This window comes from Cariama cristata, unplaced genomic scaffold (genome assembly GCF_000690535.1).
Source record: "Cariama cristata isolate BGI_N322 unplaced genomic scaffold, ASM69053v1 scaffold15120, whole genome shotgun sequence".
In the NCBI taxonomy this organism is placed as follows: domain Eukaryota; kingdom Metazoa; phylum Chordata; class Aves; order Cariamiformes; family Cariamidae; genus Cariama; species Cariama cristata.
The window spans coordinates 83175-99339 of NW_009594256.1; the positions used below are offsets into that span (position 1 = coordinate 83175).

Consider the following 16165-nt stretch of genomic DNA (forward strand, 5'->3'; position numbering starts at 1 on the left):
GTGCATTTTCAGGTAAAATGATTAAAACTGCGAATTGTAGTCTACCCTGAGGTAAACGTAGATATTATTGTACTAGTAAATCAGGCTGATTTTGTCTTCTAAAGTGATTTTTCTTCTGTTTCTTAATTTTCATATAGACACGCTAGTGACATTTCAAATTTTAATTGGTGATACCCATTTTGAATTAGTGTTCATTGCTGTAAAATAATTCAGATGTTGTTGACCAAGTTTTGTTGTTTACATTGGTGAAAGTCGTATCTATTCCAGTGAACTAGTTTGGATTTACAGTGGTGTAACAAGGAAAATGTTATAGTAGCTGTTACAGATTGCCTTCTGTCTTCTAATCCTAATGTACCACACCTTTTAAATTTTCCCTTTGTTCTATTGTTGTTTGTACTCATGGTTGATTTTTTAATTTTTATTTATTTATTTATTACTCTGGACAGTTTTATTTCTCTTTACCTGTTATTTCCTTTTTAACCTATCTTTACTTTCCCTGTCATCTGATAATTCTGAATTGTTTGTCTGTATATAGCTATAGACATAGATGCCACTGGCTTAGATGCAGAAGAAAATGATATTCCAGCAAACCATCGCTCCCCCAAACCCAGTGCAAACAGTGTAACATCACCCCACTCCAAAGAGAAAAGAATGCCCTTCTTTAAGAAGGTAACACCGACTTCCAAGCTCCCATCTGTCCACCTGCTCACCTGCACTGCGTCACATTTCTAGTCCTGTTAACTGTCTGCGTCCTTTGACAAGCCAATAACATGCATGCTTTGTTGTTCTTTGTTTCTTTTCCATGCTGCTGTAGCTAAGCAGAAGCAGAAATCGGTAAGTTTATATCGACATTACCTGTGTTTATCCTGCCACTGGCATCATTAGCATTATTACCCCAGATTAATGGTGCAGCTATTCTAGAATTCAGGAAGAAATGTACTGAACTGTTAGTGGATTCTGTACAAGAAAACAAGCAGTCCCAAGTTCAATGTGTCCGTGAAACTCTGCTACAGTACTTATCCTTTTTGATGGAATAATAGGACACACTTAGAAGGCCTTCTAAAAGTTTGAGAAATTTATTTCTAACAAATCCATGTAATGCACCTCTCTAGAGCATGCTTATTCTTTCTATCTTTCTCAAGTTGTTTTTTTTTTTCCTTGTAATTCAGTCTATTGAAATCATTATTGGAATCTAATCAGGTACTCAGATTGTAGTTAGAAAACAAATAGTCAAAACTGTTGTATTTTTAATTTAGTCAGCATTTAAACTTCTAATTCACTAGGTGCAAAATCTGCAGATGAACAAGACCAGTGGAAAACCACAGACTTGTTTTGACGGTTTACTTTGAGTTTTTCCTGTTGTCATGTATAAATTATCAGCCAAATGTTCTTGCCATCCATCAGTCAGACTTTTTTAGTATCTCAGAAATTGGAAATGGTACTGGTGGTTCCCAGGAGAGCCAATGTCTCTCCATAGATAACCCAAATAACTACAGAATTATGCAATTGGCATCCTGTTAACAGCAAACTGCAATACGTTTCTAGGATCTTTGCTGGAATAAGTCATCAAGACATCAGGTAGCAACCAAACTATGCAGTGAAATAACCACATTTCTACTTTTCTTTTTTTGAATCTTTAGTCTTCGTAGCTCTTATTCATTTGTTTTTAACCACTCACTTAAATCTGCAGGCGACAACAGACTGTTTATAAACAATGCCAAGTGACACTTTGCCTGTGCTGTGGATGCTCTCATGTTTAGTAAATAAAGCTTTTTTTTCTCTCTCTCTTTTATTCTTGAACTCTTTTAAATAACAGTGGATCCTTCTCATTTCCAAAGTCACCAGTATTTGCTTCAGTAGGGTCTGTTTAGTACCATGTCATTCACAGTCCACTGTGGCAATCAACAGCAATTTCTTGCTTCTGAGTAATTTCTTACTTAATCATATTTATAACCAAATATAAATTCTAAGGAAGAATAACGCATGTTGACGTGTATTGGATGCTATCTGCATAAGCATCTTTTGAAGATGCAGCTTCTAGATGAACCACCTTGGACCTGGATGGTGGCTAGTCCCATCTCTCTTCATTCTGTGGTGCATCTTTTCTTCAATATCAGAATCAATACTGGTTATAGTGGGTATTGTAATACTGACATTTACAGTAAATACTGGATGGACATCCCAAACTAATCTATATAGTCAAACCACTGAGCAAAACCCATATGGTCAAAACCATTGTTCTGAGTTCCTATTTGAACTTGAGTCTGCAAACGAAAGCTATAAAGCTCAGTGCCAGTCCCTTAGAAAATATTAGATTCTCTAATGCTAAATTAAAGAACTTTAATGCTTCCATTAGATAACTTTTACTCAATTTTCTGCTGACAGCTTCATTATTTCAAGCTGTAAAGATTAGAGAAAAAAAAATACCTGTTTCAACAGACCAGATTTTTAAAATACCCCATATTCCATCAAATAAGGTAATTTCTGTGCTTTCCCTGATTTTCAAATAGCTAGTTAACTTCTAGTATGGATACCTTCAGTTGAGTCAACCACATTAAGACAAAGATCTGTTGCATCAGGACACTCATGCAAGAAGCACTTACACATCTGTAATGAATTTTTCTTAGGATCTGTCTCTAATACGCTTATCAGATTATTAGTAATACTAGCAAGAACACAGGAGGGCTGCATTTTGATACTGGCACGGCATAATTGCAGGGTTTTGCTTTGAAATGTGTTGAGTCAGATTCTGCACTGTGTAAAATAAATTGATTCCACATGCTTATGATGCCTTGGGCACTGGTATTCATTCTTACGTTACTAATCATCTGGTGAAGCTACAGGTCACAAAAAATAAGATAAGTTACACTGAAAAACATTCACAAAAACGTTTTCCATGTTTTAGACTGCTTTAGACTGCTGCTTGTGTAGCATTTTGTGCTGTCGCTATATTAATGTCCGTCTTTGTGTTTTTCTGTTTCGGAATGTATATACTTATTTTAATGTTATTGTGAAACACCTTGGGATACATTAAATACTGAAACAATGAACAGTGACTGTATTCTATGATCTTGACTGATGTATTTGTATTATGTAGGCATTTGAAAAATAGATCTAGCGTACTTTTTTCCATATCACCCACATGTTCCTGGATTTGGATTTCAGTCATTTTTTCCCAAGACAAAAATAAACCAAACCCTCCCTTACAAACAAAAAACTCTTTCTGATAAGAATAATTCTTGGTGTTATATATTGAATAGCAATTTATTAAAGGAAAAAAACAGTTTAATTTGTTTCTGTTTTATTTTGGTAACAATATAAAAATTTTTACAATCTGTGGAAGCAGGCAGTCTTTTAATCTTTGTATTTTAAAATACTTCTTATAAATTGTGCACAATACATCAGTAAGTAGTTTGGTGAATACTGTACTAACAGAATCCATTCTTGGGTGGTGACAGGAGCTTCCCAAAGTGGAAGAATTGCTATCCCAAGCTCTGTTTATGAAAATTTTCTAGAAATACTAACTTGATCAGTCATTATTTCATTTGCAAATGAATTGCGGATGCAAATGTGGAAGTCAGACTATGAGTGCTCCCATGGGAATTTGCAGTGGTGTCACAACGTTTTGTCAAGCAGTGGGCAGATCTGAACATAAAAAGAGATGTGTTATGCTTTTCCCATCCCTTTTTGTTTTATTTTTCTCTTTCATAATTTGCCTACATAGCATTTTGGTGGGAAACAGAGATCACAGCTCTAGAGTCAATCACTTCAAGTTGTTAACTGTTGGAAACAACCTGTTCAATTTACCAGTTAGGAATTATGGAGTGGGACATGTGAATGTCTCCAGACTAAACAGTTTTGCATCTATCCAGAGCAGATATGAAAACAGTAGTCACAGCTCACTCACTCACAGAGATCACAACTCAATCACTTCAAGTTGTTAACTGTTGGAAACAACCTGTTCAATTTACCAGTTAGGAATTATGGAGTGGGACATGTGAATGTCTCCAGACTAAACAGTTTTGCATCTATCCAGAGCAGATATGAAAACAGTAGGAAAACCAGAAGTCAAAGAAAAGCTTTTTCAGAAGAAATCCCTGAACCTGTTAGGTCCTTATCTTGTACTACCGCTTTTCGGGAAAAGTTAATGAATCCATGATTCCTGTGTTGGTGACATCACTGGAAATTCAGTTCCTAATATTTTAAGTAATGTGTAACACTTTCTCCAGGTGCTGTGATGCTGAAAGCTTTTTCTGTTTTGCAGACAGAGCACATCCCTCCCTATGATGTAGTGCCTTCTATGCGACCAGTAGTTTTAGTGGGGCCTTCTCTGAAGGGATATGAGGTAAGTGATTGTTGTGAATGGATTTATTTTGCCAAAAATATTGTACTTCATTTGTACTTGAAAGTTCAAAGGTAGTTAACCTGAATAACATTATTTATACCATAGACAAAAAAATCTAGACAATTTTTACTTCTACTTGATAGCTGCTTGTTTGTATTTTATTTCATATCAGAATTCAGATTAAGAATAAATTATATTCCAATCTTATTGTTCAGGTATAAGATTTACTGTCAACTTTATTACATATTATTAGCATCAAGTATTATGAATGTCCTATGTGATTATTAATTTGTTGTTTGTTTACTTATAGGTAACAGATATGATGCAAAAAGCATTATTTGATTTTTTAAAACATAGATTCGAAGGGCGGTAAGTACTTGCAATGCAAATCTACTTGAGTTCAGGTCCTGTTTAGGTACTACCAGGTTTTTAAGAAATAATTACATTCTTTTTATAGAAAATCAAGAATAGCAGCCAATTCCTTGATCAGTGGACTATAGTGCGGATTGGAAATTTCCTTAGCAAAGCACACTGTGGCTGTGTTGCAGTGGGAGGTGTTCAGGGGCATATATTTGTTGAGAGTGGACAAAAGGGTGTCATCTTCTTGATGACTGTGACATTCACATTCCAAATTGCTAGATATTTATCTACAGATTTAATAAATGTGTACTCTTAAAAAGTTATTTTTTTAAAGTATTTTTCAAGTGATATCTCATCAATGCCTCCTGGGTTCTGTACAACCTGACAAGGGCCACCATTCCTCCTCAGCTCTAGTTCTTTAGAGTGCCATCTAACTTGGGAAGAGCGATACGTGATTCGGACTGTCTAATGTAGAAGATTGTCAAACTTTTGATCCCTCAAGATGGGAACTTGGCTTGACAGTAGTGCTGAACTCTATAATGGGAAGTCTTAAAAGGACTGCTGGGGAGGGGAGCAGTCCCCCACCTTGCTGAAATATGGTCACCCTTGGTAGCACACAGGCTGCACTTCGCTGGGTTTGGATCTGAGTGCTGTTACAGCCTATCCCCCACAGTGTACTAAGCAAGGTCCAATCTGATTTCTATTTGAGCCTCCAGGCATTACTGTAGTACAAATGTCGAATGATAATCTGTCTTTAAAAGCAGTGGCATGTTCTGAATTCAAACATCTTGGACTTACGGACCAGAGACACCAGGTGCATTCTCCACATGTGATTATATTGCTACTAGATCAAGCCCTCGATTAATATGTGCTAATGGGTTGATATTTGGGGGGGAAAAATTGAGAAAACTGGAAGGTCTTCAATGAATGTTCTATTTAGTTTTGAAGTGAGCAGAGCAGTAATGCTATGCTGTCTGTCCTGGTGCTGTCAAACTTTCAAAAGGGAGCTTGAGGTTTTCTGTCAACAGATGCAACTCTTTAACGTACCAGATATTGTGGTTTAAGCTGTTGGATTTTCTCAGTCAGAATGATGATGTTGATACCTAACCACTTAGAAGTCCCTCTTTATATTAGTCAGGGTTGTCAAATCTTAGATATGTACCTTCAGAATTGGAAGTCAATGAAATAGTGAGTGTTGCAATCAGAAAAAAGTTACAGCATTTTTATGTCTTTAAGTATTTTAGAGCATACCTAATTTTCAGTTGTAGATCCAATTGTGGCAGGGTGAGTTACTCTTAATACAATTGATGTCTATAGTAGCAGATTTGAAGCATCCCAAACTTCAGTAGCAATCTGAATTGGTACTCAAGGTCCTCAACAAATTTGTACAGGAGGTTCTTAAATTCATGCTACTGCTTTCACTGCCACTCTGCTGCCAAGCTCTCCCCACTCTCATTGCAATTGTTTCACTATATGAACATACATGCCCTTTATTTTGAGAGTAGACTTGTTCTTCCTGGTGTTACATATCTCAAAAGACATTAAAATGACATTAAAAGACGTTAAAAGATCTTAAAATGAAAAATAGCATTTTAGTCTCATAAATCTAGCTTTGTTTAATATACCATAATTGCATTTGAAAAAAGGAAAAATTATTTTCTTTTGCATGTAGGAAGGAAGACTGGCAGGGAAAAAAAAAGATCAAAACAAACAAAAAAAACAAACCCAAAAGCTGTAAAAGTTTTTAGTGTTCATTAGCTAGCAAATCCAAATTACATGTTGGATTTCAAGACTAATATTATTAGCTGTGAGGAACTGTGCCAGAAATTACAATCTTTGGTTATGTTTCTAGCTTAAGTTAAATCATGCCTAAATGTCAAAAATCATGTTACTAATCAGTATTGTGCAAATAATTCTGTTTTTCTGTATTAACTTCTGACTTCGATAGATTTTGTAGGGTTTTAGATAAATATACACACATGTTGAGTTCATTGGGAAATGACCTGTTTGGTTACATTTCAGATGAACAGCATCTGATGGTGCTTGCTAGAGGAGCCCTCCCTGTTCTTAGCAAATCCATTTCCTCCTTTTAAATTGCAAGTAAAATCATACAAGGAAGAACAAGGGAATATCATCAGTCTGATTTAACTCTCAGCACTGGAAAAATGTGACCCATAAACCTCCTTAGACCAGAGTTTGAAAGGGAACTTATCCAAAGGGTACATTTTGACCCTGTAAAGCAAAACAAACTGAGTTAACTGTTTTCCTAGGAAGAAGAATATGCAGAAGGTTATGTAGCAGGTTAGTGCAAACAACTGGAAGTAACCACTTCTTTCTTGGCTCATCTTTTCTCATAGACACAAAACTGAGCCTGCCAGATACTCAGCCCAGAGTTTTCATGTGCATGCTTACAGTCTTACAGTCCCCATATTTAGGTGGCCAGCGTGTTGCTGGATGTTTCTGAAAAATTATAGGTAACTCTTGCACTCTGTTAAAAAACATATGCCAGTAAACTGAACAATAAAAAGAAGAGTCATACGACTGTACTAGTTTCCCTCCTAAGCCTTACCATTACCTGTTAACTCTGCATATTCCTGTATGTCTTGTATGTGTGGTTAAAGTAAGCCAAGTTGTCATTCAGTACCTTTTAACAAATTAACTAGAATTAGGACCAGCCTATTCTTACTGGGGATACTGGTGTAAAGTCTAACCACATGAGGCCTGGAGCCTCCAGGGAAGTCCTATCTTCTGCAGCCTGTCTCTGACCTCCTCCTGCCTGACTCCCCAGTCAGTGGTCGTACTGCATTTCGATATGGTGCACAAAAGTGGATATCTTATCCATAGTTCTTCTAACAGTATTAGATAAAGTTTCTTCTCTGTTCACATTGTTCAAAGCATACTGTGCTGCTGAGAACAACTTTTTTTCCTGTAGTCTTCGCCATCTTCTAGTGTTAAATGAGTCTCTTTTCCTCCCCACATCCCTGCAAGATAAGTAACATTCTGTTCTATTTTACTGTATTTTATTTTTGCAGTATATCAATTACACGAGTCACAGCAGACATCTCGCTTGCTAAACGCTCAGTATTAAACAATCCCAGTAAGCATGCGATAATAGAGCGATCTAATACAAGATCAAGCTTAGGTAAGTACCCGCTATGATGCTATCTATAAATTTCCTGTAAGGTATACTACTCTCAATTCATATGTATAAGCTAAAAATAGCCTTCTCTCTGCTGTGAGAAAATCATGATTCCCATAATTCAGAAATCCTAGCACTAGAAATAATTTTAAAATCACTACCAGGTAAACATCATAAAGTGCTGATTTTGTTTTATCCTGCTTATGTTCAGTTTTTGTGTTTTGCTGTTTGCCTCAGGGGGGAGAAGTAGCCATCCATAAGGTAAATAAAATCTGAAGAGATGTTCTTCTGGTTAAATAGAAGTGACAGTTTCAGAATACTTGAAATTATATGGATATTATTGATATTATGTATTCTCTTTGATAAGATTACTAGTAATGATAGCTATTGATATTAGACCTCAAAAAATTATTGAAGTACACATTTTCTGAATTTTGTATCAGTTTAAACTAATGCTGAGGTTGGTACAAAATATGAAGGATAGAAAAGGGGAGATGCTTTTAAAAAACTGTATAGCTAGGTTCATAGCATGCATATCTGTCATCTTACATGAGTCTTTTTGTACTGAATCTTGTCCAGTTGTATAAGTAATTAAACATTTATTAGGCAGAAAAAGAAACAAACTTAGCTGGGAGGATGTAACTAAATGTCACCATCTACAGTACAGGTGGCTAAACTGAAGCTTGTCATCCCAAGATGTCCTTAGAGTAAACAAGCAAAGGTGATCACTTTGGAGTCTCAGCTCATGAGGACTGATCTCAGCCTTTCCCCTGGCATGAGATGCATTATATCCAAGACTCCGCGGCCACTGCTGGCTCATTCCCTGTGTAGAAACACCTGGAGATAGCCAAGATGAATCCTGCCAAGAGTCTACGTACTCGTGATAGGGGCACTCAGCTGAGATATGGGACACCCAAGTTCTAGTCCCTGCTCAAATACAAAAAAAGGAGGAACTTGACCTCAAATGTCCTAGATGGCAAGTGAATGCTCCAGCCAGGTTTCTGTCTTTATAAGGCTGCAGATTTCTCTTAGTAGCCTTTGAGAGAGCTTGGTTTTCCCTGTCCACAGCATTGTATCTTGAAATCTTGTAAATTTTGTGCGACAGGAAAGAAGTCACATTCATCCTGCTAAATGGGTTCTTTATCAGTTTTATAACAAAATTTCTAAGTATACCAGTACTTTGAATATTTAATTTGCCTAATATAACTGTTCTCCTTAGAATGAGCTTCTCTGCCTTAAAAAGTTTTACTTCCCTTTCTTGAAAATTTGCTTCTTAAAATCCTTGCTTTCAGCTATGAGGAAGCTGTGAATCTTTACTTGCAAGTAGTCTGAGAGCTTCCAAGTATGTTATCTTTTAAGTGTTTTCAAATATCAAAGTGCAATGTACTGTAACAACATAATGAATATCTTTACACACAAGAATATTTTTCTGTGTGAATTTCAGTCTTGTTGCTGCGGTCTGTTTAATAATCTAATGAAATGATAAAGTGTCACTTGTTTTGAATAGAACTGGAAATTGGTAATAGGGATGGAGATCACCCAGTTGTGGAACAAAAAGAACAGTGGTGATTAATTTTCCAACCTGAACATCAAAGCTGGTGCAATGTTTTGCAATACTGCACAAATATATGCAGCAGTAAAAAGCATATCATCTATTTATCATGCTAAAATATTTTCATATATTTAAACAACTATCACAAAAATTTATATGGGGAAAAAAAAAATCCATTAAAAATGCAGCCCAATTGTATACACCTTTATCTCATGGAGAACCTTACCCTTAAGGACATCAACATCTTTTCTTTGGGTCAAGGTATTTTTTTGATAGACATGTTTAAAATGGAAGTTCTGACAGAACCTCAGTTGGAGACACACGAAAGATGACAGAGACTATATATGTGTATATGTAAATATGTGGATAGATAGATAGGTGTCTCTGTTTTTTGTAACAGGCCTTTTATTATTACCTAACATTTCCTGCTACATGTCAGGTTTTCAACTGCTTATAATTATTCTAAAAATTAACTGATTTATAAAATCATTTTGAATTATCTCGGGAAATATTAGTTAGAGCAACTAGGTCATTTTAACAATGAAGTTAGAGCAAAAATTAATTTTACCTGTGTTAAAATATTCTCAAAACCTTTTCTTTCACAAGCTGTAATACCCCCATACTTCTAATAATCTAGCAGGGTTTTGAAATTTGGTAGTGAATCAAACACTATTTCAGTTACATGTTTCTGGGCATTTTTTATGAAAATAATGAGAAAACTTGACAAAATTATTAGAAGCTGACGTTAACGCATGCCAAGCTTTGCATCTGAATTGCGTAAAGACTCAGCTCTCCCTAGGCAAAGTCCAGCAATGATGCTGAGCAGAACCTGTCCCCGGCAGACTGGATCAGGGCAGCCCTGAAGCGGGCAGTTGCTCATCTTTCAGCTTTCAATCCCTACTTTGCTGTGCAGCATGGAGTGTGGAGTAAAAAGTTGTTTACTTTAAAGACATTCAACTGGAGGAGCAGGTGGCTGGGCTAGGGCAGAAAGACAAGTAGAGAAAATCCATTATGGAAAAGGTTGGAGTTATGGAGTAGGAGCTGGGATAGTTGAACCCACTGGTGAAGTACCTCCAGGGTCTGTGCTCCAGACATGAGATAAACCATGGGAGGACAAAAAACAGCCAGGAAGGAAGTCAGGCAGGGAAACGGTGTGGTAGCAGTGGGTTGGGGCAAAACTGAGATACGATAAAACAACCTGGAGTCAGAAAAGGGAACTGCTTTTGTAAGGTGATGGGAAAACCCTTATGCAAGGCAAAGGAAAGTAAGTACAAGCAGTGTTACGACCTGTTCCCTTGCTTGCCTGCAACGCACCTCAAGGTAGAAATAGAGTCAGAATCAGAAAATATCATTGTAGCCTGCTGGTAGGTGGCCTTTTCTAGCAGTGGTTCACAAAGAAGATGACAACATAGCACTGCTGTGAGTACTTTGTTGGCTCAAGTAGCAGAGGTGAGTGGCAATATCACACCATATAGTGGAATTTTTGTGTTTCAGTTTGTGTGATGAATTTGCTATAAGTCAACAAAAAAATGCTATTAAAAATATTTGTAGGTTTACAAACTCAAGTTGTGCACAATAAAGGTTAGGAAATAATAGTAAGAAAGTTAACTGTGCAACTTCTAAGCATCTTTAGGTTTTGTATGCTGTGATTCAGTGTTTGGCTATGTGTTTGCAGACTACTTTTCCACCACTCCTCTGCCTTAGTTTTTTTGAAAAATGTAGAAACCGATATGGGGAATTGGAATTTCTCAATGAATTGCTGTTTCACTTGCTATGAAACTTGTACAATGTGTGAGTCAAGAAACTTCAGGAAGGCAGGTGACTTTCTCTGAAAACACAATAGGATATTTTCAGTTTAAATTTGGGGGGAATAGGACAGGAAATAGTGATTTGACCAAAAACTGTTTGTGGCAATAAATCAATCAGTTTTAACAGGAAAGATTTCTTGGATCCAAGATTGAATTCCTGACCATAAAGAGGAAACTTCTCCATCACCCATCCTCTACCCTCCAAAGAGCTCATACCTCAGTATTTAAAACACACATTTGGGTTGCAGGACACGCAGAATCAAGCTTCTGCTGTATCGTGTTTAGAACAGGGATCTGAATTTCAGTCTTAAGTGCACTGAGAAAAAAAATTCAGCAGATGTTGATTCTCTGTTGAAAAAAGGGATAGCCCTAGTGGGAGAGACAGGTCTGCTGCTTACGACCCAATAGATAGCCTGTAAGCTACAGCACTGCAACATGATCTGCCACGAGCCTCTCTTCTGAATCACAGCAGCCTGCACACCTCACCCAGGGCCAACAAAGTAGCCCCTTGGCACCACTGAGGGCTCGGTGCCAGAGATGGCACCCTGTAAAGCTCACCAAGGCAGTGCGGAGTATGCCGTGCCTGCGGCATGGTGCCTGCCCTTGCCTAGAACCAGGGTGGGTGCCAGCGGAGGATGGAGGCACAGAGGGAAGGGGCATTCCCTTGCTCCCCTTCCTGCTGGGCCCCTCTGCACTGCCTCCTGCCCTGCTGCCGGCAGTCCTGGCTCACTGAGTCAGAGGTGAGGTACAGTGCTGAGGGGTGGAAAGGGAGACTCTCTTTTAATGGAATTAACTGAAGAGCCCAATGCCATAGTCGCTTTTGCTGCTTCTGATACAGAATTCCTGTATAGTATTGGACTAGTTATTTACTAGCTTTATAAAGATGGCTTTTTTTTTCCCGGTGTTTTCTACATGCCTCAAGCATGTAGAAGTAGTAAGTGTTGTGGCTGAAACTGAGATTCAGACTTTGAACCTGTTAAATAATAATGTATGCCATCAAAATCAGCACGTTGCATGGTAATGCACTAGTTTGGAAAATGCAGATGAAAACTAGGCAGTACTTGTGGCTCTGCATTTTGCACAAATCCTCTTATTTTAGGCTCTCCTCTTTGCAGACATTTAACTGGGGAGCTATTCTTTTCATTTCCAGCCTAGCTCAAAGAATTTTTCCCTTCTCTCCGATCAGACTGATATCATGTACTGACAGTACAGAGCAGCATCAGGAATGTCTTGAGTCTTAGTACTGACTTCTAAAAGGAGCTTCAAGGTTATGTTCTGTTTTGGAAGAAAGAATCCCCAGAAATCAAAATTTCCTGTAGGGTAGCTTCCATTTTTCTAGTCTGAATGTAATTTTTAGTATGGTAATTACTCTGAAGAATCAGACACTACATTTCTGAAATGTCCCGTCCACCCCACCTCAAATTAGTGATAACATGTGATTATTCTTTGTGATTCAATTTTCTATGTGGAAAATACAAATAATTCCAGCTTCTCACCTGACCGGGACGTTTCAAAGTGAAAAATCATTTTATTGCATCAGTGAAATACCACCACAGTATATTCCATAAAATAGCCCACAAATGATTTAGTCATTCTGTTTTCAAACAAAGATTAGAACAACGTGCTCTAAATGAGACATAAAACATGTATTTGACAATGAAGAGAACGTAAATGATTCAATAGCTGCTTATCAGTTGACAGTGTATGGAGTTGCATACTGATTGAGACAGCAGCCCTATAGTAACAACCTCATTGTATGTTCCTGAGCATGCTGTCTTATAATACAGACCACAAAATGTTTGATTTAAGAGAGCTATCTTGGCATTTCCTACTTTATTAGTGCTAGCTTTGCAACCAAATAATATTCTCTTGTAACACAACATTCAGTCATAGATAAATCATTGAGTCGGGACTCAGGTTACGTTAGTTCTTTTCTAGTATCTGCTGTAGGTGTGCTGAAGGGTCCTGGGAAGTGAATTCTTTCTCTACCTATGTTTTCCCCTGTATAAAATAAGAATAAGAGGGCCTTTTCTCCAAATCACAGGAAAATAAAATACAGTGGGTTTTTTTTTTTTGTTGGTTGGTTGGGTTTTTTTTGTTCAGACTATCTACAATGACCTAGTTCTGGTCCAGATATTTAAAAATACTATTTATTGCAATAAAATTTGATCTTGTTAATGAGAAAGAGGGTTTGTTTTGGTTTGCTCTGAACGAGTCTCCTGGCTGCATGGCCATGGGACATGGGGGAGATGAGTTGCTGTCTGTCTCTCTCCTCCTTTAACAGTCAGTGGCTCTTGGACCGAGATCCATGTGTGTGTTTCTACATCCAGTATCATTTAAAAATGGCTTTTTATTCTAGCAAATATAGCTCCCCAGAACTGCTTTATGTTAATACAAATCCCTTCCCACTTCCAGATTCAATGGAAAGCTATTCCTCTATTCACCTACCTTTGTGTAGTGGTACCTCATGCAGCCAGTCAGTCAAGATACTGATTTATCCCTTAGTTATGCTCACTTTCATGAGCAGCAGTTATAACTGCAGCAGAGAAGGCTATTTCGTAGTCTTTTGAAAATATATTGTTGTTTTTTATGTAAATATTATTTTAATAAGTGTTCTATCAATGACTTAAAATAGTACAAAGGTAATGTGCTTGATATATTAATACCAAACACTTTTTTCTGGGAAATAAACCTCTTTCTGTGAACAACACTTACCTTATCACCCAATACAGTTTTGCAGTATTGTGCATGTAGTTCATAATTGTGCATAGCACAGTAAACAGTGGAGTGAGTGCCATTATTTGGAACTGATTTAACAGATAATTCAGAATTAATTTCAAGGAGGCATAGATGTGATCATCAGGAGTAGGAGTAGGAATTGCCATGAGGAACTGGATTTACAGGATTATAGGGAAGTCTCAATGGGCTTTAATGCTACACATACCTATCAACTGTAAGTTTACTCCTGTAAAGGAATCAGTTAAAAATAGGCTTGGGATTTGGCTCACTGGAAAGCAGTGCTACCACTGAATATTCTAGTGTAAAATTAATGGATCCAAGAATTTTATAAAAATAGTGTCTGGCTCATAAAGATGTAGGAGGACAGTACACTCTTATTCCTCTCCTATATGAACACTTGTTTTGTATATGAAGAGAAATGCTTGCTTGTCAATACTGTTATATGTTTAATATGTGAAATGCTAGAACTAAATTTAAGGAAAGGGCAATTAATTAATTTCTTTAAAAGCCTAGAAAAAAACCCTGTAATTTTGAAAAGACTTTTCTCTCCAAGAACGTACAGTACACAGTTAAATCTCACTCACCTGAAAATCATTCCCAATTGGCTTAGTTAAATTTCTATATGTTCACATGCCATTTGCAGAAACTAAAAATTGTGCTTTTGCTGCATTTCTTTGTCAAAAGGACCCAAACCTTTTTCTTCTTGTTTCTGTGTATGTTACGCTTGTTATAACCTTACCTCGTGCTGTATGCTTTGTACAAGAACCTGATTGTCTTGGCTTTTTCCATTCTTTGCTTCATTAATGCTCTCCCTTTCCAGATGTTTTGGGTATGTATACAAGCTTGCAAATTATTTTTCCTGCTGTTTTGTGTTCAGTGCTTTATTGTACCTCACAGAACCACCATGTGTTTCTTGTAACTGGCTCACTGATAGACAAAAGCAAATCCTGTATTTCTTTTAGAAAATCTTACTGTTTTTCCTTATTTATTTTCAAATAATTCTAAAAATAAAGGTGAGATTGACAAGTAAACGCAAAAGATTAAGTTTTCCACTGTAAATTTCTAAGGTGTGTGCACCTAATCTGCATATTCTAATACAGATGTGTGAACGTTGTTGTAAATATGTCATTGTGTATATGGTAAATTGATTGCAGTCAAATGGCTGGGAATCTGTTTATTTGCTTTCTATGTGCATATGCAGTAAGATGTCAGGCATTACATGCACCCAATCTGCATGTGCAATTGAGTGCCTATCTTTGGAAAATTGTCTCTAGAAAATGTATAGAGCTCCCATTCACATCATTAGGTTGATATACCAGAGATTTGTCTTCTGAAAAGGAAATATAAATGCTTGAAGAAATAGTAGTGGATTATCAATGCCAATTTCAGCCTTGTATTTTTATTTTCTTGATATCTGTGTGAAGAGCCAGTTGAATGCTTGAAACTATGGTAACAATTTATTTTATATATATAAAAACACTTTTTATATATATATAAAATAATGTTATTATGTATTCTTCATGTTTTGTAATTTGATAACAATAGTTGTATATGATAAGTTTCAAATAAATTCTTCCCCAACTATAGATTAAAAATAAACTTAAAAGAATGATAGCTAAGTCTCATGAAAATACTTCCCTATGTACGGAGGCTGTGGAACAGGAATGCAAAATTGAGATTTAACCAAGGGTGTATTTGCATTCCAAAGTCTCAAGGATCTAATATAGTTCAAAGAGAAGAAAAAGTTTTCAATGTGTTACAGAAAATCCTGATTGTTCCTTTATAATTTTATCTTCAAGATAGCTGGGACAAATGTCCAGAACTCTCACTTGCAGGCATTAAATTCTCAGATATGGTAAAGTAATCTGCTAAACCTGAAGTTGCCTTGAACCAGAATGCTGTAATATAGCAGCCAAGAGCTTTTGGGTTATCATGAAGATGTGGCTACACTTCTTTTTGCACACAGATGGGGAAAGAGAAGGATGAAGGTCCTGAATCTGTTATAATTTATTAGCCTAGTATGTCTCAAAATGCTCTTTTATCTCACTGGACCAGCCTTGATTTTGTTAACCTTTATGGTCAGAGTCTCGCTATTGAATTCTCCAGGTAGTTCTGCCTTAGAAGTTTGGTACTAACTTGCCGTTTTTTTAACTTACAAATAATTTTTAATGAAACTTCCTGAGTGTTTCCAAAGGAGGGGGGGGGGGGGGTATAATTTTTTT

General features: G+C 36.8%; 1 protein-coding gene across 3 annotated transcripts in view; it reads left to right on the forward strand.

Annotated features, from left to right (window-relative positions):
- The window catches only part of CACNB2 (calcium channel, voltage-dependent, beta 2 subunit), an 87101-nt gene that overhangs the window by 56567 nt on the left and 14369 nt on the right, over window positions 1–16165 (forward strand). For 2 of the 3 annotated variants that reach the window (XM_009697450.1, XM_009697458.1), the window contains exons 6-9: window positions 815–834; window positions 4265–4345; window positions 4656–4714; window positions 7738–7847. In XM_009697450.1, the coding sequence (XP_009695752.1) occupies window positions 815–834; window positions 4265–4345; window positions 4656–4714; window positions 7738–7847 (270 nt within the window). Of the gene's footprint in view, window positions 1–535; window positions 670–814; window positions 835–4264; window positions 4346–4655; window positions 4715–7737; window positions 7848–16165 lie in introns of all 3 variants that reach the window. The other variant, XM_009697442.1, reaches the window with a different exon arrangement.